The sequence below is a fragment of the Amphiprion ocellaris genome, chromosome 4 (genome assembly GCF_022539595.1).
Source record: "Amphiprion ocellaris isolate individual 3 ecotype Okinawa chromosome 4, ASM2253959v1, whole genome shotgun sequence".
Classification (NCBI taxonomy): domain Eukaryota; kingdom Metazoa; phylum Chordata; class Actinopteri; family Pomacentridae; genus Amphiprion; species Amphiprion ocellaris.
The window spans coordinates 19,352,449-19,379,397 of record NC_072769.1 but is presented as its reverse complement, the minus strand read 5'-3'; the positions used below and the strand labels follow the sequence as shown (position 1 = coordinate 19,379,397).

The following is a 26,949-nucleotide window of genomic DNA, read 5'->3' as shown; positions in this document are numbered from 1 at the left end:
CAAACTGATGATTAGAAAACCTTTGTGCAGTTATGTTAGCACATGAATAAAAGTGAGTTTTCGTGGAAAACATGAAATTGTCTGGGTGACCCCAAACTTTTAAACGGTAGAGTATGTACGGTGAAAACTTGAGCTGAAATGTGTTCAGTTAGCACCACTAGACCTTTGTGTAATATACTTATGTCTAAAAATGATCTTTCTCATTACACAACTAAAAAGCCCACCACAGACATTGGCTATATTACTGACTTCATCATAAAAACAAAAAACAAGATACAGAGAAAACATAGTCTGAAACAACATGCTTAATAAAGTAGGCCATTCATTTGTGTTGCACCACAATTTCAGACAAATAGGTTTTGTGGCTTCATGCGACGAAAGGGAGATTTGATCACACAGAAAATCCCCCGTGGGTCCGGAATTCAGCTTTATTGGTCTATTTTAACACGAGCACGGCCAACATCCTCCAGCATCATCACATATCAAGTAAAGGGTGTGTTTAGATTCAAATCATACCCTGAAATCAATGCAAACACTCTATCAAGACCAGAAATGTACTTTAGTGCTTACTAGGTGTGACAAATAAAACATTTTGAACTGTAATTATAATTAAGATGCATTAAATCAGTCCAAGTTACTGAAGTATTAATTTTTATCAACTGGTCTAAGCATGACAACTCATTGAATACTTTCTGGAGAGTATTTAGGATAAATAATACATTGTTATTATTGGAAAAATGCAATTTAGAGGGAACATAAGGAGGCTACATGTTTTCTGCAGTGTGATGAAGTTTAAAAAAATGCTGAAATGAATACTGATCTAACATGAGAAGTAACAAAAAGGTCAAACAATCTTACAAAAATGCTCATTTCAGTACACGATGACAAAATCGTACAATATATCAAACATTTTCAGGTGTAAATGCAGTCAGTACCTGTTTCTCAAATGCTGTTATTTTCTAATTAAAGCTGGAAAAGGGTTTGCATGTACAGTGCAGATTCCATCCTAAATAAAGCGGTATTTTTATTTATCAAACATCTCCAAGGAGGAAATAAAACAAAAGCATTCCACAAAATATAAAAAAGGGTCCCCGACAAGCAAAGACAGAAACATTCCCGGTATTAATAAGACTCAGAAGTGTATACAGGCATTTAAAAGGTTTTACGGCAATAACTCCTTCAAATATGTTCAAGACATCAGCTTTAAAAAGTAAAGTTTGTGTTGCAACTAAGGCAGTTGGAAAGTATTCATGTGCTAAAGCATTTTTTTTCTCAGATCCCATATTAACAGAAGTGAAGACACAACGGCTTCCGGTCAACAAATATAGAAATTTGATTTACGGACGACAAAAAATATAAAGCCACAAAATATCTAGTTATAATCTTACGACTTAAAATTGTTTGTTGATCTTTTTTATTTAATGATTTTATCCAAATATGTGACAAGATGACAGTAAACATTTCTAGAGAAAATGAAAAAGTGACCTGTTGAGTCAGTATGCAGAGCGGAGTTAAATGTGTATTTTCGAGTTGAGACAAAACACTGAAAGTCCAGCTGGAAACACATCATGTGCATTATTTATGTGAGGCACTTTCTTGTGATTCACTGATGACGAATCCACCGGCAAAGTTGAGTCTGTTGCTGTGTGTCGGAGTTTGTGCGGGCGGTGTCTGGTATCCTTTTTCTGCTTCATTGTTTTCAACATGCTCAGTGTTTTGGTAGCATTACTGAAGACTGTGCCATTGACTGTAACAAAAACAGAAAGAAAGAAAAGAGCTTTATCTCCATACTCATTCAAACAGTGTAAAGCAATAGCAATCACATTTATGTGAAACTTATAATTATCCATCTCCAACTGAGAGATGAGATTTCCTGGCACACATCCAAACACTTGAGTCTGTGCTGCCATCCTGAGTCACAGCAGGATATATCTGAGCCATGAGGGGTTACTTGGGGGGTGATGGGGGTATTTCTGGACAAGTTTCTAGTCATTTTTGGCACATTTCGAGTCATTCTTCAACCCACGGCCAAATTTTGTGACTTTCTTGTCAGTTTTGAGTCACTTTGAACACTTTCTAACCCAATTTTAGCACTTGATGAGACAGTTTCAGTCATTTTTGGCAAGTTTAGAACCATTTATGAACTCATTCTAGGCAAATTTCAAGTCACTTCAGACAAAATTTTGGATTTTCTGTAGAGTTTTGAGTAATTAAGGACGAGTTGCTCCACCATGCAGCAGCAGTGGGAGAAGTTAAATGAAGCTTCTGTCATAGAAGGAGTGCAGATTCAAACAGATGACAAAACTAATTAGCCAACATGTTCAAGTAGTTCAACAGATAACACTGAAAGGACTTCAGCAAAATCATCAACAAAACAGTGAATCACATGTGAGAGTCATTAAATATCCCAGACAACTACAAATTCATTATCTATACACTGCTTAATCCTCATTAGGGTCGTGGGGGGCTGGAGTCTATCCCAGCTGACTTATGGTGAAGGACACCCTGGACAGGTCACCAGTCTATCACAGGGCTACATATAGAGACAAACAACCACAATCGTATTCACACCTACAGACAATTTAGAATCATCAGGTAACCTCAGCATGTTTTTGGACTGTGGGAGGAAGCCGGAGAACCTGGAGAAAACCCACGCATGCACAGGGAGAACATGTAAACTCCATGCAGAAAGATCCCGGGGAGGCTGGGACGTGAACCGGGGATTTTCTAGCTGCAAGACGAAAATGCTAACTCACTGAACCACTGTGCAGCTCAGTTAATAACTAACGAAACGTAATTCATTTTGGCCCGTTGGAGAGAAAAACATGAGACATAACGGAAGTCCTCAAGATTAACAAAATTCAATTTAAATAAAACAAGGTAAAGATTACCGACACTGAAGACACTGGATTGCAGATGTTGATGATGTGCCTGACACATTTGTAAACGCAAGATTATAAGGGTCAATATATAATTGAGGGACTTTTGAAGCCCATAGAATATCTCTTGCATAGATTTTTTTAAGTAAAAAAACTAATGTCTTTTATGTTCATTATGATCTTGTCTTTATAAATTACATCATTATTATTGAAACAATCACTTATTATTAAAAAAATGACTGGATATCACTAAAATGTCAACTAAATAACCATCCAAATTTAATAACAACCACCTTCTAATTAGCTAAACAATAATAAAATGAGCTTATTCAAAAATTGTTTTGATTGTGTTCTTTTTATTAACCTGAGATAATCATGACAGAGATTTTTTTGGGAAATATATCAAATTTTATATAGAAAATAACAAATTGTATCTGTGTCTCAGAAATCACTTTCAACTAAGTTACCCATTAGAAAAACACCTCTCAAGGAAGTGTGTTAATTCCAGATCACATGACCTGCTCCATATGATGTCACTTCCTCCTGAAGAAAAGTCTGGTAAGACTCCAAGGCTTTCCTAGTTATTTAATGTAGTGTGTGAGTCAAGTGTGGATTTATCACATGTCAGCAGGTTTACTACAATATCTATATAAATAACTTTCAATTTTACTCAACTGTATATATAATATTTAGAAGAATCTTTCTGTAAAAATGCCATGTGATGTTTGGTTTTAGGCGACCATGTTGATTTTAGGTCTGAAAACAGCAAAAATGTCAACTATGATAGCTGTCAACTATGTTACAAAAAGTCCTGCAATTATATATTTACCTATAAAAACAAAACATGTTTGCTGAAACTGATGTTTTTGAAGAACATTCCTAAACTTGTATTGTATTTTGTCCTTTAGCTTGAAGTAGTGAATAACTTTAGGTGGCTAAATTAGTTAGGCATCTCTTTTATATATAATTTTTAAAAATGCGTTGACTAGGTATTTTCAAATTCGAAAGTATGTTACGCATTTTGCAGTAACCACCCAAGTCACGGGAAAATGCCAATTTGTCACATGTATTTTTCTTTAAGTTCAAACTTTTTCATCCTTCTTTTCCAAAGACTGGGCATTTCCAATCCAGAACAATACATTTTGAATTGAAACTTACCTCACTGCAAATTCAAAGTACTGCAGCCATAATTAAAACTTGTTTCAAATAGATACAGAGAATGTGTTTATTCCTGCACCTATTATGATAAAATACGTTTATTATTGTCCATGTAATAGACATTCTAAATATGCAGGACTTTATCGGTCATACTGCAAGTCTCAGCACCGCACAGCACAATGTGTCACACTGTCTGAGTCAACCTCAGAAATGCTTCATAGCAGAAATCGCTTATGTAAACAGGTGGTGTTTTCACAGTGATCGAGCACCATATGGTTCGATTGTTCTTTCGAAGCAACATTTAAGAGGTGCTGCGGTGAAACTGAAAACATTATAAATGAAACATCAGTTCCAGATAACTAGCTAGAAGGTAAACAGACCCTCTTTCATAACTTCTCCAAAGTCTTGCTGAGTGGAAATGAATCATCACAAAAGTTGACAGCTTACTTTCAAGGTCTTCATTGTCTGAGCCCAGTCCATCTGACTAATCTGGGGTATTGCAGTAAGCAGGATACTGCTAGCTTTGTTGGCGTTCTCCTTCATCGTCTTCAGTACGTTGTCAACACAGACCTGGGACAAGGAAAAAAGAAGAAAAAAATAGTCATGTAAGAGGAATCACTTACAGTGTCGCAAATTTCACTTCCTTTTAATGTCACAGTCACATTGTGCTTCCCAAATAAAGATCTTGACACGCGTCCCTATTTGCACTATAGGAAATGTCTGCATTGTGAAGAAGAGTGCATGAAACAAAACGCTTTCACAGGAATGCATCATACAGAGAAAGACAACAATCCATTAAATCACAGCTGCTTTTGTTATCTTCTATATATTTTCAGATTCTCCATGCAGTCTCAGTTAAGCTCTGGAATAAATTGAGTGATATTGTATACCTTTGTTGTTTTCAAATGTTAAAACAAACATCAGTGTATTCATAGTGTCAGTACTCTGTGAACTGCTGAACCCGTTTCTAGCTCAGTATATATTAAAGACATGGTTTGGTGTCTTTTTATTATTCTCTGACAAGGAAATAAACCATGAAACTACCTGTCCTTTAAATAAAGGGGAAAGTCGCCAGGCAAGCAGGATTCTTTTTGTGAATATCTAAAGAGCTTTAGTTTATTATTAGCAGAAATTATTAAAATTAGGTCGAATCAATATGGTTGAATGTTAATATTCAAATAAATATCAGTCATATGTCACAAAATGGCTAATAGAGGTAAAGTCATGCAAAAAAAAGCTTACAGCGTACATTGCAATTTATATTAAATAATGGCAATGAATTTTGCTGTTCTTTAACGAAAATTGGTGGCACTGATACAGACAACAGAACTATGTAAAATTAGACCAAGATATTATGATACAGCTCCACTGAAAACTGACTAATGCTACTGACTAATAGGAGTGTATTCACGTCGGAAGTCTATTTATGTCGACACACTTGTACTTCTGCAAAAACTGAAAGAGTTTCACCTGTAATGTTCCAACAGTGCACTAGTCCATCAGTTAAAACATGTCAGCAGCGTTAACCTTGTAAGCTGAGCAGTCACTGTGCCAACTTATCTAAACATGTATGATGTGTGAACTTCCACTACACTAGTTCTGGCTTCCGGCTTCCTGCACAGCCACAATCTATAAACCTCTCTGCTCAGAGTGTGTGGGTCAGTTGACTTCACAGTCAATACAAAAATGAAAAAATTTTTGCCAAGATGGCCGTTTCCTCTGTTCTGACAAAAAAAAAAGAGAGGAAGGCAGTGATGTTTATCTTACACTTACCTTAAAGGGCATTTTTTCTTTTCTTTTGTTCTTAAAAGTAACAAAATTAATCTGTTCTTACTGATGCTATGCAGCATTGGTGTGTCTCATACACTGCCATTCAAAAGTTTGGGGTCACTTAGAAATGTCCTTATTTTTGAAAGAAAAGCAGTTTTTTCAATAAAGATAACATTAAATGAATCAGAAATACAGTCCAGACATTGTTAATTTGGTAAATGACTATTCTAGCTGGAAACAGCTGATTTTTAATGGAATATCTACATAGAGGTACAGAGGAACATTTCCAGCAACCATCACTCCTGTGTTCTAATGCTACATTGTGTTAGCTAATGGTGTTGAAAGGCTAATTGATGATTAGAAAACCCTTGTGCAATTATGTTAGCACATGAATAAAAGTGTGAGTTTTCATGGAAAACATGAAACTGTCTGCGTGACCCCTAACGTTTCAATGGTAGTGTAAGTTACAGTTAGACTTATGGTCAATTAGACGCTAAGTTTTTTCAAAATAAATGAAAATAAGAAATTTAGCACAACTGTGTATTTTATGTACCATTACAGCCATACTGAATAAATCGACCCTTTAAAATTCTATTTTTGAAACTACATAGGACAAGTTCGAGCTCAGTTAAGGTGAGCAGCTGAAAGTTTTATCTCCAGTCTGATCAGATCACAACAGAGCCTGTGGAAGCCACAGAAAAAGCAAAGACAAATGCGTCTTAAGTGCAGATGTGAGAAGCAGTATATTGTTTTTCGAGCAGCCAGCTGTGCTCTTTACACCAGTGACTCACTGTGTGGCATTAATGAAACCCTGAAGAGCTGCCGTATCTATGACACAACAATCGTGTTATTCACTTGACCAATGGCACTACGAGGAGAGAGGAAATACGAATCAAAACAGTGCAACAAGCACGGTTATTTATCTTCTCTAATCACATTTGAAATGGAGTCTTCAGTCACATGGTCAAGATAATACATTCTTCAGAATATATATTTAATCGTTTGAAAAATGACTCAGCCTGGCATACGGCGCACGGTACAGTAAGTTACGACATTAGTTCCGTCCTGTGTCCATGTCTACCTCCTGTGACCCTCATTAACCCTTCCCTTGAGTGCTTTGTTTTCATGTCACACTCAAAGACTAGGTCCGTGTTTTTGTGGTGTTTGCCAGGATGAAGACAGTGAAGCTGATGACTCAAGTGTGACTCAACCTCCTCTGGCAGGGCTTCCACCGGAGGCTGGCAGGCAAGCCGACTGAGGGAGGGGGAGGCCAGGAGGCAGTATCAGGCTGGGAGGGAGCGTGGTGGGGAGGAGGAGGAGGAGGGGGGGGCGGAAGGATGTGGCGAGCAGTTCTGCAACAGGAGGGGGAAGAGGTCAGCTGCAGGAACTCGGAAGTGGAGTTTGAGCTGTGCTGGATTGGTGACAAATAAGCCAAAACTCCCCCGCACGCAGTATATCAACTGAATTATCCCCAGCGCCTGAAAGAGGGTAGGTCACTCGGAAGCTGTACAAAGCCACAGATACCCTTGTCTGCTTGCAGAGCACAGATGGTAAAGAGCTCTGTGGAGGAGACATCACGCTAATAAAAGCAAAACAAGCTGGTCTAGATTTTTGTTTTTCTCTTAATGATGCAATATCTTGGTGGTGTGCTGAGCTTCTAACAAAACAGAAACTTCAAAAATCACATTTCATGTACTTTAAACTCTTTTTTTATGTATGTAAATCAAGGCAAACAATCTGCCTTTTGTTCTTAATTGCTAAATATTGCAGTAGAACAACAGTAGAATCTGTAACATGGTAGTTTTTATGTTGATTTAAATGTGTCCTTGTACTTAAAAAAATCCACACAGCACATTATACATAGAGTGCCATTATTTATCTGCAGTTTTACAGTGTTTTAGTAAATATTTCCTTGATCCAAGCAGGTTGATAAAAGGCGGAATTAGTTTGTTGGTAACAAACAGGAAGGTGAGGAAGATTGAAATATTTCCATTTTGCTGAAGCAGTGACTGAACAGCAGTAAACAGAACTAAAACCATTTCCCTCTTTAGTGCAATAATGTCAATGTTTAACCCTTTTCAGCTCAAAATGTGATCGTATATTCCCTGTAAGTTGTGTGAATAACATGTCTTAAAAGAGCTCATTTTACCTAATGTATTTCTTTTTGTTTCTGGGGGTCGCTTGAGTATTTGGGATGACGACAACAAAAAGTGTCCAACCTTCAAAATCTCACATTGTCCTGTGTATTCTTGACAGAAAACCCCATGATTTCTGATCACACACTGATGATGAGAGCAGATTTGTGCTACACAGAATGTCAAGATTTTCATTTCAACGCTACCAGACCAGAGAGTGATGTGTGTGCCAGTGTCAGCGGGGATCATACAGTATTTACAAAAGCCCAGACTTGCTTATACTTCTGAAAAACTGTAGATGGGACTGTCTGGCTGTCATCATTTTTGTGTACAAGATGAGAGAAGACATGAGCCGTGCCACAATCCTATCAGGCCTTCGACTGTCTCAGAGCTATCGTGGGAGGTCTGGGTATAATTATGCAGTAACTGTCTGACTGAACAGCTTGGCGCATGTGGTCCACACTTGTGCCTCTTGTTCACACCTGGTGCTGACATGCGTCTTGGGTGATCCGCTCACAAGTCAGTCGACACCTGGCATCTGAATGTGTCTCTCACGTCCACGCTCTACATGCAAATAAACTCGTACTACATCTCCATCGGCAGAGACCAAATGCGTTGTTGTTTTTTTCCGACGCGAGGTAGCAACGCCTTTATTAAAAGAAGAAGGACAAATGACCGGTGTCTGTAATTTGATGCCAATGGTGCATGAATGAGTACACACTATGGCATAAAATAGAGTAGACAGTCCTTCATTGGAATCCGTGGCACATTTGCGTACACATTTGCAAAAACATGGCCATGACCTCTGAATGGAAGGAATTATTTTGTATTTTCAAAGAATGTCAGACACTCAGACATTCCTGGAGCCATTATTAGGCAATCACTTACATAAAGTGACCTGGCCAAGACTGCCTGCTTCTAGCTATCTTATCGTCGTCTAGCTTTTTATGAGCTTCTGGCAAGTGTCCTGAGGATGGAGGATGAAGGAAAGGTTGAACACCTCATGGTCTCTAGCACCTCTAGCCACTTAGTTCTGACCTGCTAACTAGCTATTGTGTAATCAGATCATCAAATATGGGTTTCCTAAATGCAACTCAAGCTAAATCAGGTTAAGCTGCATTTTGCCACAATGTAGCTTTTCTTGGGGAAAAAAATGCCTGATGACCTGAAATCTGCTGCGGTTGTATCTTCAAAGGTGATCGTAAAACTTTCCTTTTCTCTCAGGTTTTTAGTAGCTTGTGTGTGTGCCTCTACTAGGAATTATACTCTATGTATGTGTGTGTGCACTGTATGGTGGCTGAATGGTTATTTTATATTTGTGGAATATTTGTATGTATTCTCCATTTCATGTGTCAAATATAGACTACCGTTCAAACGTTTGGGATCATCCAAACAATTTCATGTTTTCCATGAAAACTCACACTTTTATTCATGTTCTAACATAACTGCACAAGGGTTTTCTGATCATCAATTAGCCTTTCAACACCATTAGCTAACACAATGTAGCATTAGAACACAGGAGTGATGGTTGCTGGAAATGTTCCTCTGTACTCCTATGTAGATATTCCATTAAAACTTTCCAGCTAGAATAATCATTTACCACATTAACAATGTCTAGACTGTATTTATGATTAATTTAATGTTATCTTCCTTGAAAAAAAATGCCTTCCTTTCAAATATAAGGACATTTCTAAGTGACTCCAAACTTTTCAACCATTTTTAAATAGTTGAAAAGCGCATTAAGGTTAACTGTGTATGAAATGTGCTATACAAACAAAATTAACTTGACTGGCCAGCTAACAGGTGAGTCGTCAGATTTAACACATAGAGGCTGGGCTAACGCTACAGGAGTTTCAGGACAATCCACCCTTACTCGACAGTGGGAGGAGAAATCTTGTCTGGAATGTTGATCTGCGCTGATGCTCAGATTATCCGGTAATGTAAGTGGTGTTCAGATCCACTCTTAACCCTCCCAACTTGCTCAGACTCATTGGGGCTGACCGCAGAATACCAAGCGTGCTTTATATTTACAAGTTTTATTCAGGATGGTTTCGCCCAGGGCAGCTGACACTGTTGCCAGGTAACAGTAAACATTTTAGCCGTTGAGGCAAACAGCTGCTGACAGCTTTTATGCCAGAAGTTCTTCAGTGATGGTAGCTACATTGAGGTGGTAAACAAAAACTGTTTTGAGGCTGATACAAATGAAATTTAGTTTGCTGCTGTACAATAGAACAATGATCAGGCAGGATATGATGTCGACCGCAGCGCATTAAGAGAGCGTCATCCATTGTCACTGGCTCTCGAGACACCGAAAGGACACCAGAAACATCAAAGTAATGAAAAACGGCAGTTGGGACCTCCAGCCTGCCACTCACCGCCTCTTCGTGTTCCTTCCAGCAGTCGTAGTCCGTTGCCATGGCGATGCTGGCATAGCACAAGCCGGCCTCCTTGGCGAGCACCACCTCTGGCACTGTGGTCATATTGATGACGTCGGCGCCCCACTGGCGGAACATCAGGCTTTCTGCCCGCGAGGAAAAGCGAGGCCCCTCGATGGTCAGCATAGTCCCTCGCACATGGCACTTTATCCCCAGAGTCCGCGCCACCTCCACCAAAACCTGTATCGAGATAGGAAGCTCCAAATGGTCTTTATTGAACAAACAAGAAAAGGAGGGGGAACTGTGTACATGTTCCAAATAGCAATCCACCTCAGGATGAATCACTACCTGTGTAGTAACTGCTTATCTTTCTGCTGTTTTCAGTCTACCACAAATAAGCGGATGTTTGTTTTGAAGGCAGGTTCTACTCTCACCACATGATGGCTTTTGTGGCCCTATTACGTCATGTGACCAGTCAAGCATTGAACAAAGCAGGAATTTAGAGGACAATGTTTTTTTTCCAACTTCTGGTGTATTCCCCATTAATGTGGCTATTGTGACTCTGTACTTAGGTTAGATTATTGTAATGGTGTCTTTACAGGTCGTAACAAGAAAATAATCCAGCAGCTGCAGCTGATCCAGAACGCTGCATGCCAGAGTCCTAACTAACACCAGGAAACTGGACCACATTACACCGATCCTCAAATCACTACACTGGCTTCCTGTTAGTCAAAGGATAGAATTCAAAATCTGACTCCTGGTCCACAAAGCACTGAATGGTCTTGGACCAGAATACATTCTGGACTTATAGCTCCATATGAAGCATCCAGAGCCCTCAGGTCATCAGGGACAGGTTTACTGTGTGTTCCCAGAACCAGAACCAAGACCAGTGAAGCAGCATTCAGCTATTATGCTCCTCACCTGTGGAATAAACTTCCTGAACACCTGAGGTCTGCTCAAACTGTTGGCTCTTTTAAATCAGTCCTGAAAACCAGATTGTTTACTGCAGCTTTCTCTTAGATGCTCGATCTATTTTCTTGACTTTGACTGCACTTTTATGTTTTGTTTCTATGAGTTTAATGTATAATTTTAATGTCTACTTTTAAATCCTCTTTATGATTAATATTCTGAATGTATTTCTTGGCCATTGTAAAGCATCTTGTGTATGAATTGTGCTATACATATAAATTTGCCCTGCCTTGTTTTATAAAATTTGAAATTTAAAAAAAAAGTTTCATTTTAGACTGATTCTGTAAAACAAAGAATTGTGACAAATCCTAAGAAGCATAGCATGTGACATGTATGAAATGGGGTACAGGTAAATTTGCAGACTCACCTCTCTGGTTCTGTTGCAGAAAGGCTCAGCCATAGGGATGTGTGACACACCTGGGGGACTGGTTGGCTGCCCATCGTACAGCGTTTGAGATCTCTTGGTGGTCCTGACAGGAGAACAAAAGCGTATTGAAAGTCATTGTCAAAGCAAACCAGGCAAACTATGGATGCCACCCTGTTGGGTTCTGTTGTTGCAAATTAGTCAAATCCAAAAAAAAATACTGAATTCTCAAACTTATGATAATGGACAAAAACGTAGACAAATGAACTGTTTTTTTTTTTTTTTTTACTTTATAAGATTGGAAAATGGAAAAAGAAAATATGAAGAAAAAAACAATGATTCAATGGTAGGCTGTCATGAATAAAAATTTGTGGATGATTAAATTTTTATACAAACAATTGCAATTTCCGATTTGTCTTTACTAGTTTTAGATTAGTGATATTAGCACCTTTGACAACCACCACTCTGCTGCTAATTCCACAGACTGCCTCCTCCAAGTTGTTGTGCTCTTATCAGGCGATTATACAATAACAGCAGCAGGTCTTCTACGGAGATTAAATAATTATAGGAATTATTGATGACATAAACACAGATGATATCAAGCAGCAAGTAAGCAAAAATGACTACAATAAAAAGTTATTGTGTCATAATCATTATCATAATCTCCTAAACCAGACCCGGTTTGATCATTAAACTAATAAACATGCTATGAACTGTCCTGTCTCATCTATCAGGAGCACCAAAGTATTAACAGATCGGCAGCAGACTGGTCTCAAGCTTCAACCCAACAATTTTTATATAATTCTTGCTCTGCTGAGTCAGGAGAGTTGCAACAAGCACAGAGCCAGCCTGTCTCCTCTTAGTAAACTATGGAAACAGATCAGGAGTATACAAGAGACTGATTCACTCACTCTAGTGACCTGAGAACATCAGGGTTTCTAGTGCTACCCTGTAGTCCAGTGGTGTCAAACTCATTTTAGTTCAGGGGCCACATTCAGCCCAGTTTGATCTCAAGTGGACCTGACCAGTTAAATTACAGCATAATAACCTATAAATAACCACAACTCCACATCTTTCCCTTGTTTTAGTGCAAAAAAGTTCACATTTAAGGAATTGTCTTTTTTTTTTCCAAAACATTATGAACAATGTGAAATTTTGTAAGAAAAATAAATTCAATTTCAGCAACATTATGTCTCAGTTTATCATTTACACATTACAACTTACAGATCAGAGTATCTATAAAGACATAAAACATTTAGTCACGGGTATCGATACAGTATTTTACTTTATGGTCAAAATGACAAAAAAAAGACAAAAAACAACAAAAACAAGACAAAATATTACAAAAATGAGACACAAAATGAGAAAAAATGCGACAAATGACAAACAAAACAAAGAGACAATTAGACAAAAAATTACAAATCGACAAAAAAAATTGACAAATGACAAAAACAAAGACAAAAAATGACAAAAGCCAGAAACAAAATGACAAAAAATAGACTAACACAAGTGAGACAAAAACAAAATGACAAAAACAATACACAAAACAACAAATAAAGCAAAACACAAAATAACAAAAATAACATTAAAAAAACACAAGTGAGACAAAAAGGAAGCATAAAAAGACAAAAACGAGAAACAAAATGACAAAAACATGACAAACGACAAAAGTCAGACAAAAACAGACAAAAAACAACAAAAACAAGACGCAATACTACAAAAATGAGGCACAAAATGACAAAAGAACAATGAACAATATAGTATTTGACTTTATGATCAAAATAACTTGTGGAGGTTTACAATTTATTTTAAATTTATAGTTTTACAAATTTACAATTCGCAGTTAATGTCTTCTCTGTAATTTCTACACTTAAAGTCGTCCGCCTGTCTGACACCCCTGCTGTAGTCTATACAGCTAACAGCCCTATTCAATGACTGCAGTAACACATGGCAAGGACCACTCAACTAAAGCAAAATGACAGCATACCATTCTTTTAAGATTCTTTTAAGACAGGACAGTCAGTTGATCAAACAACAACACTGAAGATTTCTTTGAGTGCAGTCACAAAAACCATCAAACACTCTAATGAAAGCTGGTTCCGATAAAGACTGCACAGGAACTGAAGACGAGCAGCCTCAGAAATCACCAAATAACAGCAGCTCAGAATAAAGCCCACATCAAAGCGTCCCGGAGTTCAAGCAGTGGACACATTTCAACATCAATTCTGGGAGGAGCATGTGTGAATCAGGCTTTCAAGACAGAGCTGCTGCAACCACTACTAAGGGAGAGCAATAATGAGAAGAGAACTGCCTGGGCCAACAAATACAAGGAATGGGTATTAGACAAGAAGAAATCTGTACTTTGGTGTAATGGATCCAAATTTTTGATTTTTGGTTCTAACCACTGTCTCTTTGCGAGATGCAGAGGAGGTGAATGGAGGTTATCTATATGGGTAGTTCCCACTCCAAGGCATTAGGAAGCTGTGATGGTGGCTAGAACACTTTGCTGGTAACACTGTTGGTGAGCTAGTATTGCTGTGACACACCATCCCATCAAGTATGCCCATAATAGGTCTATCTAGGTGGGATTTGAGGAACATGGGCTATGCACAGCAAAGGAGAGAGTGCGGCCTCGAGTATCAAACTTGCTGCAATAGAGCCTTTCCCAACAAGCAGGCCTACGTTTTGAGTTCAATCGAGGGACGTGGAGCTGTGGAGTACCTGGACCCAAGCCAGGAGGTTCAGAAGAAGAAGTATGCCTTCAAGTGCCACGGGCTGAAGGAGGATGGAATGGAGCAGGTTTTTCCTGTCAATGCCACCTCATTTCAGTGTTCATAACACCTTTGCCACAGGTGGCTCAGACGGATTGATGATCATCTGGGACCCATCCAACAAAAAGCGTGCGTCAGTTCCACCCGACCAGCATTGCATCACCGTCCTTCCATAATGACAGCACCATGCTTGCAATCGCCTCCTCCTACATGCATGTCAAAGGAGACATCAGCCATCCAGAGGACGCCATCTTCATCTGCCAAGTCACAGACGCTGAGACAAAGCACAAGTCAACTTAAGTGCAACGTGGAATTGTTCCTTCTGCGTATGAAGCCTTTACCACATTGGGTTTATCTACTGGCATCCAGTGTATCATAACTATACTGCTTCCTGTCATTTCTTTCCATTTAAATACACCAGTTTTTCTTTGTAAGTCATGTCTTGTCTTTTCTGGCTCATCTTAAATATTTCATTGTTTCAAGTAATGTCTTCTTGTTTTTTCTTGACTAAAACTAATTTATATACATACCTTTTTGACTCTTGTTTTTTTTTAGCAGAAAAATGACTTAGAACAGACCTGTAGGTTCTGTAAGGGCTATTTCACCAAGGAGGAGAACGATAGAGTGGTGCGTCAGTCGATCTGGCTTCCACAATCATCACCCTAAAGCCACTGAGATGGTTTGAGATGAGCTGGACCGCAAAGTGAAAGGAAAAGTAGCCGACAAGCGATCATCATCTGTGACAAGTATTTTAAGAAACGCTCCAGGTGACTGAGAGAATAAAGTTGTTAGCAAAACAAAAGGTAGCTCTTGAGAATATGCTACTATACTTTTGAATTATATAATTTTTTTTGCCTATGAAATAAATTCCAGTGTGCTTTTTTAATGTAGAAAATGGTTTAAAAAAGAGAATTTAAAAAAAACTTAAATGAGTAGGTGTGCCCAAACCTTTGATGGTACTATAGATCATTATATCATAGGGAAATTAAAAGGATTTTTCAGTAATGCTTATTCATAGCACAACTTGGCTTTTCTTGTTTTCCCACAGATTACACAGTCATCACATAATTATCTTAGACATCTAAAATATGAACGTCTCAACAGTGTTCTTTCAAGATGATGCCCAACCCTTTCTCTTATTCATAACCCTGGCAGAGGAAGACTAAGTCAGTGTTTAAATATTTTCCGCAAGCCGCAGCTCTGCCCTGCTAAAAGCCAACACTGGTGTGTGAGATAAACCACGAGCCGAGTACAATGCTCACTTATGCAAGAGAAATCAGGTTACCTTGGCCTGGGATTTCATTTAAGTCATTATCGAAGAGAATGGCTCCCACACCCTCTAATTATCAAATATGTTCATAATTCCTGGATGGCAAACAGATGTCCTGCTGGCAACAATGCGTTACGTTCACAGTGCGAAATAATTCCAAAAGCTTTGGAAAATTACACCACTATTCTGATTTTATTATGAATGATATAAATAATATAGTTTGTACAAAAGGTACACTACAAGTCAGAAGTTTGGACACACCTTCTCATCCAATGGTTTTTAATTTAATTATTTTATACATTGTAGAATAATACTGAACACATCTAAACTATAAAATAATACATATGGAATAATGCTGTATACAAAAAAGTGTTCATCTTCAGTAGTAATCTACAATGTAGAAAATAATACAAATAAATAAAAAGCATTGAATGAGAAGGTGTGTCCAAACTTTTGACTGGTAGTGTACATTATGGACCCGTTTTGGAATTAAATTGTGTTTTTGTTTTAGATTCTGTTAATGCTATTTAGGGTATGTATGCTGTCTATCAAACCATTGTAATATTTAAGTCATTTTATCAAGCCATAAATAAGCTCCTGTGCTAGCTTAAGTCATCTGGAGTCACAATTTTTAACTACTTGTTTTATAAATACATGATGGCATATATAACCCATCAACTATAGCTGAGATTGCTGAGATTCCATTCAGCCAGTATAAGGATATTTAGCATTTTTTATCACATGAAAAGATCTGCTACAGTCAAAAGCAAAGTGAAAACTTAATGAAAAGAATCAAAATACAGGATTTGGAAGCATGCTTTAGGACAGTGTGAGAAATTGTGGTTGAAACCGCACCGAGTACACATTCATTTATTAGCAACCGAGTGGTTGGTTTATCAACAACAAGCAAGGGGAGGTGAATGCATAAAGTGAGGCCTTCAGAAGCATGCTGTCACATGCTGCAGGACAAGTCTGAGCAAGTCCCAACAAGAGACTTCCTCATTTCAGATAAATAGATCTTGTTTGTGCTTGATACTGGTAGTTCATTCACTTCACCACAGGCTACGTGATGCAGTCGTACAGGGGAACACACTGACACAACTGTGGGATGGCAGCTTACTACTCATTTCAGTCCAAGCAGTTATATTCCAACTCACGTGTACTAAATAAGCCGTCCAATTTAAATAACACCTCTCAACACACATGTTGTGTAATTTAGCTAAGAGTCAAGTACAACACTCCCACGAGCGATGCTCTGTGTGCTACAAAGGAAGTATACATGTGTAGAAGCCCTGAGATCAGAAACTGCTGAGAAAGTACTATTTCCCATGACACTGAAAGATATGATCAGCTTTACCAGCAAGTGTGTTTAAGGCAGAATTCATAATCACCTACTGCAATTTGAACTGCTGAGACAAAAATCCCTAATGTGTAGACGTGCTCGCGATCACTAGAAAGCTGTGAATGATTGTGGATTTCGAGTGGTTTAGTTGTGACTGAGGACATGGATACAAAGATACTGGCATTTATTCTAGACCGAAACAGGCACAGCAGTAAAGCAACCTGGCTAATTTGTGGTCGTAGCAGTAAAAATATGAATCCTAACTTCATAGGATGTGAATTTTCATTTTCTGTCGGAACTGTTTTCCACAGGTTTTGGCTCAACTGTATCTGGGTCATTCTGAAGCATGTTGTTATGTGCAGCATTACACAAGGAGGTATTTCTGTTTTTTAACTGATGCCGATTGATTGAAAGTTTTAGAATGCCCCAATTTTTCCATTTTTTCATTGAAATTCAAGTAATTCAAATCCAATGAGTAGCTTGAAATGGTGCAAAGGTAAGTGGTGAACTGCCAGAGGTTTAAAAAAAGCAAGGTTATCCAAAACTGTAAAAAACCAAAAAAAAAAACATTTTTAAAAAAAGTACATTTCCGAATTACACAAAAAGGCCTTTTTTCAGGGAACAAGAAATGGGTTAACAACTTGAAGCTGCACTGCAGCAATGCAGCAATGGAGGTTGATCAAGCCTTGAAAGTTGGTGCTACCAAATCCTACAGGTGTCCCAACTTTTCTTGATTACTTACAACCCTCTCTGTCTGCATAAAGTACTGGTGGAACACACCGTGACACCAAACCCTCCAGAGCATTATTTGAACAGTATTGTACTGTAGAAAGTAGTGTGTTGCTATAAAAATGGAGAGGAAAAGGGAATTGGCAATAGAAGAGAGACAGACCATAACATTTAAAATAGAGGTCTTTTCTATAGAGAAATTGCGGAAAAAGTCAAAGAGTCAGTGAGTAAGTTGCAGTGAGAAAGACATTGCTAAGACGTCAGAATAAGAAAAAGAGGCTTGTCTGGGCTATGAAACACCACCAATGGACTATTGAAGACTGGAAGAAGGTATTATGGACTGAAGAATCAAAATCTGAAATCTTTGGTTCATCACACAGGATTTTTGTACTCATTGAGTAGGAGAAAGGATGGTTCCTCAGTGTGACATCAACTGTCAAACATGGAGGAGGAAGTGTGATGGTCTGAGGCTGTTTTGCTGGATCCAGGGTCTGTGATTGTACAAAGTGAGAGGAACCCTGAACCAAAACATCTACCACAGCATTCTGCAGCACCATGCAGTATCCTCTGGTATGTTCCTAGTTGGTCAGGGGTTCATCCTACAGCAAGATAATGACCCAAACATAAGTCCAAGCTATGCCAGAACTACCTCAGGAAAACAGAACAAGATGGTACATTTGAAAACATGGAGTGGCAGCACAGTCTCCAGACTTGAACCCCATGGAGCTGGTTTGGAATGAACTGGACAGAAGAGTGAAAGCAAAGCAGCCTACAAGTGTCACACACTGATGGGAACTTCTGCAACAGAGTTGGGAGGAACTTCCTGAAGAATATTGGATTTCCATTGTGGAAAGAATGCCATGAATGTGTTCAGCTGTTATATCTGCCAAAGGTGGCTACTTTGATGAGTCAAAAGTTTAGAATACATTTTTATTTCTAAATTGATTTTTTTAACATAATTTCTTTATTTGTTATATCCTTTCATTTCAGAGTACAATGAAACATTAACATGCATAATTTCCATTAAAAAACTGGAAAAAAATGGGGTGTTCTAAAACTTTTGACTGGTAGTAAATAGATTGAACAAAATAACAGAAACATCTCCACTACAAATTCAGCTTCATAAATGACTGTTAAATGGAAATAACACCTCTCTAAACAGGTGGGTATATTAAACACATGAGAACCCAAAGTTCAAATTCTTGCAATTCCAAGGAAATGATCCACCAAGTCACACAAGAGACATACAGAAAGAAGCCACGACTGTTTTCAGAAATACTTTCACAGCGAAGTTTGTGTTCTGGATAAACTGTCATGCCACTGGTGGAATGTCACAGTTACAACATTTCTAATTCTCACTGAAGCCTAAAGGAAACTGTGACACTTGATAATCTGTCAGAATATCCAGTTGATGGTGATGACTTGTTTTCCCACAGAATAGAAAAGTAACAAATATCACTTTTGACAGGTGAATGCCAAACATGGTGAATCAATTACCGGGACACTGTTTGTCACTCAGTAACACAAATCCTGTCAGTGAGATGTGTGGGAAGACAGGATAACAGCCAACAACAACTTTTGACAGATGCTCAGTTCTATTTAAAGAAACACATTAGTACAGTTAACAGAAACAGTCTTTCTTTTATAAAATATCAGGAAACAATGTAGCCATTTTATTTACACAAACTGGAGACTCTCTGCAAGATCGTATCTAAAAAAAAAAAAAAGTCCCATCGTTGAACCCCAAAAGGCATGTTATCTAAAAAATAAAAATCACCAAAATTATACTATTTATCAGAGCCAGATGTCAGAATCATTTGATTTCCAACAACCATGGTCCTGAAACTACTCATCTGTGACCAAATCTAAGTTTAAAATCCTGATATTCCATCAAAATCACCTTATTCTATTATCTGTATGATATCTGCATTATCTATAGTATATTATCTATTTTTGGCTGAACTTGGCTTAACCACAGGCTGTGTTTACACAAATCAAATGGGATATGAGAATGGAAACAGTTGAAAATGTATGCAGTAACCATTTTTCTTCAAGTATTGGTAACATCTTTGAGCACTTGAAAAAAATGTATTGTTTCTAGATTTTTTTTTTAATTAATTTTTTTTTTTTACAATTCCTTAGAGAAATGTAACTTTTTTCTCTCTTTTTTAATCATTTATGGCAGTATAACTGTGCCACACTGTTTTTTTTTTTTTTGTTTGTTTGTTTTTCTACTGCTATGACTGCTGTTTACATAGAAAAAAGGAGTTTCTTTCAGTCAAATAACAGCAAGACACACGATGCTATTCAAAAGTTTGGGGTCACTTAGTAATGTCCTTATTGCCCACCGACTTCCTGTCTGCTTAAGAATTGTTTTTAAGATTTTATTGCTTGTTTTCAAAAAGGTGTTAAATGGGTTGGCACCTTCTTTTTTATCTGAGCTTTTAAATTTCCATGCTCCTGTTTAATCGCTGAGGTTGGCTAATCAGATGGTCCTTAAAGTTCCCAGATCCAGACTCAGAAACAGAAGCAACCGAGCCTTTTCTGTGGAACTGCTGACCTGTTCAAAATAGAACTGCTCGGTCTCTTGATACCTTCACTGAAGACAAATATGTACTCTCTGGCTTTTGATTGTAGTTGAGCGGTGACACCTTGATATATGGTATTGTTTATCTTGCTCTGCATATTTCCTCACAGATTATGTCTTGTTTTCTTTTTTGAACTGTGAAGCACTTTGGTCAACCTTGGTTGTTTTCTAAATGTGCTGTATAGATAAAGTTGACTTGACTTATTTTTGAAGAAAAGCATTTTTTTCAATGAAGATAATAAATTAATCGTGAATACAGTCTAGACATTGTTAATGTGATAAATGACTATTCTAGCTGGAAATTTTTAATGGAATATCTACATAGAGGTACAGAGGAACGTTTCCAGCAACCATCACTCCTGTGTTCTAATGCTACATTGTGTTAGCTAATGGTGTTGAAAGGCTAATTGATGATTAGAAAACCTTTGTGCAATTATGTTAACACATGAATAAAAGTGTGAGTTTTCATGGAAAACATGAAACGGTCTGCGTGACCCCAGATTTTTGAAAGGTACTGTATGTGCAAGAAAATAATTTATGACATTCTCCAAGACCCCTATTTTCCTGCTTAGTTCTTCCCCATTTCTGTCCTTAGTCTTTTTGGATAACAATCTATCCTGTTATGAGTGACTGAGTTCTGGGAGCAAATTTTAAATAAATAAATACATATCTGAATGTTAATGTGCTGATGAGGTCTCATCCTACTAACCTGTCAATGAACTGATCTATGATGACGATATCTCCGGGCTGAATCTCCTCCCTCAGTGAGCCGCAGGCCGTGGTGACCAGCAGATGTGTGCAGCCTTCTTCTCTGAGGGCCCAGATGTTGGCCTGGTAGTTCACATTGGATGGCATTATGGTGTGTTGTCTCCCATGCCTAAGAATGTCAAAAGTCGTCGTTCCATTTATACAAGACAGGTGCAAGCTTTTTCCACTAGATGGTGCTAATACAGAGGACATTTTGACAACTCAAAGGCAAAATAAAATACCGTCTCTTACCGAGCCAGGAGCACACATTCGACATTTTTTATCTTCCCCAGAATCAGGGCATCTGATGGCTGTTCAAGAAGAGCACAATAACTACAGTTAGGAGTTATTTTACATGCAAATAAGCCCAAATAGAGCTTCTTATTTACACTGTTCTATTTGACAAGATTGGTGACTCATCGAACCTTTCCATACGGTGTGTCAACGTAGCGCTCGGTTCTTCCCTCTAAGATATCTGGATCGTCAAGACCTGAACCACCGATTATTCCGATCTAGAGGGAAAAATTAGAGAAAAGTTTAGACATCGACATTTCAGCAGAGCTCATATCTGAACCAGAGCTTCTGCAAGTTTCACTGAAATAAACTGATAACTTTATTACCACACAGAACGCAATTTAAAATCCATTTTAGGATCCTGCTTCCAAACAGTACAGAACAATCATTACCTAGAATATTATTAAGCATCTTAAAATGATTAGCTGGATTAACAAGTTAAAAATTATGAATATATTCAGCTTAAGTATTTGCTAAAAATTGACACTCTTGCCCATTTTCAGACTTCTTTACTGAGTTACCATATTAAAAAATAATAATAATAATAAAATACTTCAGCTTACAACTAAGACAAAACATATTTACTATGTATGTCTAATTATTTTATAAATTTTTTAAAAATATTTTTAAACAGTTGATATTTAATTTAAATTTTTTATTGAGTGATACCGATGATGATATCTACATCACAGTGCATCTTCACAAAAGATAATAATTCTAATAATAATAATTTAAAAAATAAGGGATTTAATAGTTTCTTGCTTGCAGGATTCACTGTCACATCAAAAACTCTTTCAGTTAACAGGTGAAAAATTATTTTACAAGAAACTAACATTACTGACGGACTAAGGCAGACAAAATACATATTTAAGACTTCAGGAAATGAAATTTTGGACTTTTTTATTATCCTCTAAAGCCTTGTTTTTCTTTTCTAAACCTGGAGAAATCCTGTATCTGTACACCAATTTCAGAACATTAATAATCAACCTCGGCAGAACGTATTTTGCCCACAATTTAGAGAAATTAAGACAGAAATATAAGCAGTGTTACAACTCTATGATATACTCTGATGACAACACCTGATGCTGTTGTTTCTCACTATGGGAGATTGTTAACTTTGCTTTTACCTGTTTACTGTGCCGTTAATAGTCAGTTAACGGAATTGCCTGAAGGTAAACATATTTGCTCAAGTACTTTAATCACATATTAGCTTCTGAACGTGTTTACAGTCCGTTAAGAGTGACGCTCAAAGGCAAGTTTATTTACTAAACCATCTTAATTATACTTTACTGTATTTCAAAGACAAATATTTGGAGCTCCAAATAATTAGTTTCATTATCAAGTAATCATTACTACAATAAACATTCTGTATTAAATTTGCCAAAGATTCCAGTGGATTCCAGTGTGGGTTTTTTTTTTTTTTTTTTGTTTGTTCGTTTTTAGTTTTTTAGGAATATGAGAAGACAGATATAAAAATGGTTTGGCATTTTTTTTTTTTCTCCACCTCATTTACACTCCACTTTATTAGGCACACGTCGCTTGGACTGATGTAGTTTAATACAGCAGTACTGCCAAAAATGCGATTTTCATGAAGGTTGCAATGTCCAGCTGTTGTTTTATAGAGGGATGCTGTCACAACTTTACGATCATTCTAGAGGATAGTTTGTGGTGCTGCTGAACTGTTTTGTGTTATGCTTACAAAACATATAATGTAATACAGTTCAACAGCACCACAATCTGTATTCTCCTTAAAGATCATAAAAGACGAAACAACACCCGTCTGAAATTGTTTTGTTTAAAAAACAACACATTGTAACTGACATAAACCATTATGACTATATTAGTTTAGCAGTATGAATAAATAGCTGCCTTGATACTAATCGTTGATTAACATTTAACACAACTATTATAATTATTTTTATGAAAAATATTAAGATATGAGTTTTAGTCGGAATGGTAATTTTTTTTTTAATGACCTCCATTAAATTGTGGCTACAATTTGGATATTTCGCCTGGTTATCTTGCAACTTTGATAATACATCAGTTAATTATTTAGCCTTAATTCACAGTCCCGGATACTCAGTGTGTTAAATTGTTAAAACTAGTTCCATGACACTGTTTTCCCTCACTTCAGTCAGGTTCGAGGTCACACACACAGCCCCAGTTAAAAAGTTACAGATAAAGCATTTGTGACAGAGCTGAAAACTGAATAGTATTATACTGTAAAGTGAAACTGTAAAAGTTACTAAAGTCAAAATGTTTTTCTGTCCTGTCAAGTTACTTATTATTAGGAAGATTTTTCTTGTCACAAAATGGTCTTAGCCTTATAGTTAAATTAGTTAGGTTGCTCTCTATTTTATTAATATTGTAGGGTCGTAGCCTTAGTTATACAATCGTCACATAAAGTGGTCTTAGCCCTACATTCAAATTAGTTAGGTTAGTTTCCATATTTAATAATACTGCAGGGTTTTAGCCTTAGTAATGTAATAGTTACATAAAGTGGTCTTACCCTTGTATTTAAATTAGTTAGGCTCCTCTATATTCAATTATACTATAGGGTCTTAGACTGAATAATAATAACAATAATCATAGTCACATAAAGTGGTCTTAACCTTATATTTAAATTACTTAGGTTACTTTCTATATTTCATAATATTGTAGGGTCTTAGCCTTAGTAATATAATAGTCACATAAAGTGGTCCTGACCTTATATTTAGATAATTTAGATTACTCTCTATATTTAATAATACTGTAGAGTCTAGCCTTAGTAATATAATAGTCACATAAAGGGGTCTTAGCCCTACATTCAAATTATTTATGTTAATTTCCATATTTAATAATACTATAGAGTCCTAGACCAATTAATAATAATCATAGTCACATAAAGTGGTCTTAACCTAATTAGGTCAAATTCGATAATTATTTTTACTGTAGGGTCTTGGCCTTATCAATAATAATTATTGACACATAGTGGTATTATTCCTACATTAAAATTATTTCGGCTACTTTCTATATTAAATAATACTGCAGGGTCTTAGCCTAAACAATCATCACAGTCAAGTGAAGTAGCATTTTATCTCATTTTTTGTAGGACTGTAACCCATATTATTCAGATGACTCTGGTAAATTTAATGGAGAAGCACTTTGCATTGTTTTAAATAGTTTTATTCTGTATAAATGCCTGACATCCTGTAGCCAGTCAGAGCTCCGTCTGGGCCATGTGCCTTGTCAGCTCCACCTGGGCTGCTTCACCTCCAGCTGCTTTAACGGCACCGAGCTCACACACAGACCTGCAGTTTTAGCGCTTATATGTCGGATTTACTTCAAACTATGAAAGCAACATTTGCTAACACGATGCTAACACACGTGAGAGCCTTTTTTCCCCGGTAACGGCTACACATCTGGCAGGAAATGACCGTCGCTGGTAATTTCTCTGCGCCTTCACTAAAACTAGAAACTTGACATTTGAATAGAGGTTTTTACCTTAATGGGCAGCGCGGACGCCATGGCGACAGTTTTCTTGTCTGTACAAGTGCAGATTTGAACAAGTTGAGAGGCTTTATAGACTCCTCCGACCCGTAACAACATCCGCGAGCACAACGGACACGTTTCATGTGTACCTTTCAAAATAAAACACAGCCGCGCACTGCCTCGGGCTGTTTGGTTTAGTCTAGCTGTCTGTTTTTACAGCTTTTTCCACAGCAAACAATTATTAGGGTCCGAGCACCGAATGGTGCGAAGACCCTATTGGAATGCAAGGAATTATTTATTATTAGGGTCCGAGCACCGACGGTGCGGAGGACCCTATTGGAATGCAAGGAATTATTTATTATTATCATTATTATTATTATTAGGGTCCGAGCACCGAATGGTGCGAAGACCCTATTGGAATGCAAGGAATTATTATTAGGGTCCGAGCACTGACGGTGCGAAGACCCTATTGGAATGCAAGGAATTATTTATTATTATTATTATTATTATTATTATTATTATTATTATTAGGGTCCGAGCACCGACGGTGCGAAGACCCTATTGGAATGCAAGGAATTATTTATTATTATTATTATTATTATTATTATTATTATTATTAGGGTCCGAGCACCGACTGGTGCGAAGACCCTATTGAAATGCAAGGAATTATTTATTATTATTATTATTATTATTATTATTATTATTATTATTATTATTATTATTCTTTTCCGGACTTTTGAATTGCCTTTTTGGCGGCCTTATCATGCCCCAAAACGCGTCAAACTTGGCATGCTCATCAGGCCTCGCGAAAAATTTGATATTTTATGGGAGTTGCGCATGTGTATGGCAAAATGGCTCCATAGCGCCCCCTGGAAAATTTGGTCATTAGGCCAACTTGCACGATGTTTCATGTACAGCTACAAAATTTTGTATGCATATTCAGCACATCAGGAAACCCAAAAAAGTCAATCATGACCACGCCCTAACCCCAACAGGAAGTCGGCCATCTTGAATTATCTGTAAATTTTTCAAAATTAATAACTCATCGGGGATAAGTCCGAGAGACGTCAAATTTGGCCAATATATGCAAACACGCGACCTGATGAAAAGTTATCAAAATTTTCATCTCATTTCAAAGGGCGTGGCCATGGCGACTCCCAAAAAAATGGATCCTTCGCCATGAAACAGGAAGTGGTGTCTAACTCAGCTGTACATGCTCCAATCTGCCTGAAATTTTACGTGTGATCAATGTCCAGCCCTGACAACATCCATGGGGTTATATACATTGACAGTCATAGCGCCACCTTGTGGTAGCAGGAAACTGACATTTTTCACACTTTGATGTACTATTCTTAGCACGTTGATCAGATTCACCTCAAATTTGGTGACATAAGCCAGAACACATTGATGATGATTCCCAGAGAAAATGGTGGCTCGTCATCAAAGGGCGTGTCTGTGGCGGCGCGGCGAATTTCGATTTCTCACCATGAAAATTGAATTATTAATATCTCAGCTGGAAATGGTCCACTCTGGACCAAACTTGATATGGTGGACACCAGTCCAAGTCTGAACACATCCACACTCATAAATTTAGAAATACTCATAGCGCCACCTATTGGCCACAGGAAGAAATTGTCATTACATTTGCACCTACCATTGCCGGAAACGTTGTCATATCATCTTGAAAATTGGTCAGCTCAGTGTTTCCCCCTTGACGATGCCACAGTGTGAAGATTTTGACGATTCATAAAACACTGTTGCCGTGGCAACGCATCGTTGCCGTAATAAACAAAGTACTTTTTGACAGGTTAAAAATGCTCAAATGCTCGCCAAAATTACCACGCATATCTGGACCGGCAACCCATGTGATATTTTAGGGAAACTGCACATGTGTGTGGCAAAATGGCTCCATAGCGCCACCTGGAAAAATTCAAACAGTTACTACGGCCAGTACGTGTTACCTAGATTTATGAAACTTGGTAGGCATATGTAACTCGTCAAGACACACAAAAATGTAATTGACACCCATGCCCAAAACCCAACAAGAAGTCGGCCATTTTGAATTATATGTCATACGTTTTGACGATT

At 37.5% G+C, this 26,949-nt stretch overlaps 1 protein-coding gene and 1 pseudogene across 1 annotated transcript; one reads left to right on the top strand and one right to left on the bottom strand.

The window, feature by feature from the left end:
• Positions 1-414: 414 nt before the first annotated feature.
• mtap (methylthioadenosine phosphorylase) lies at positions 415-25,033 on the bottom strand. Its single transcript, XM_023291762.3, has 8 exons — positions 24,874-25,033; positions 21,522-21,608; positions 21,349-21,407; positions 21,059-21,226; positions 11,654-11,756; positions 10,318-10,557; positions 4,485-4,607; positions 415-1,747 (listed from the first exon to the last, which is right to left on the bottom strand). The coding sequence occupies exons 1-8, from the start codon at positions 24,976-24,978 to the stop codon at positions 1,709-1,711; spliced, it is 924 nt and encodes a 307-aa protein (XP_023147530.1). The 5' UTR covers positions 24,979-25,033; the 3' UTR covers positions 415-1,708.
• Positions 13,908-14,828, top strand: LOC118471744 (mitotic checkpoint protein BUB3-like; annotated as a pseudogene).
• Positions 25,034-26,949: the final 1,916 nt, after the last annotated feature.

Excerpts from the sequence above, each read along its gene's own strand:
- mtap (XM_023291762.3), bottom strand. The coding sequence starts at position 24,978 with ATGTTGTTACGGGTCGGAGGAGTCTATAAAGCCTCTCAACTTGTTCAA. Across the intron at positions 11,757-21,058 it reads ATAGATCAGTTCATTGACAG|GACCACCAAGAGATCTCAAA; the intron begins GTTAGTAGGATG and ends TTCTCCTGTCAG. Across the intron at positions 4,608-10,317 it reads GGAAGGAACACGAAGAGGCG|GTCTGTGTTGACAACGTACT; the intron begins GTGAGTGGCAGG and ends TCCTTGTCCCAG.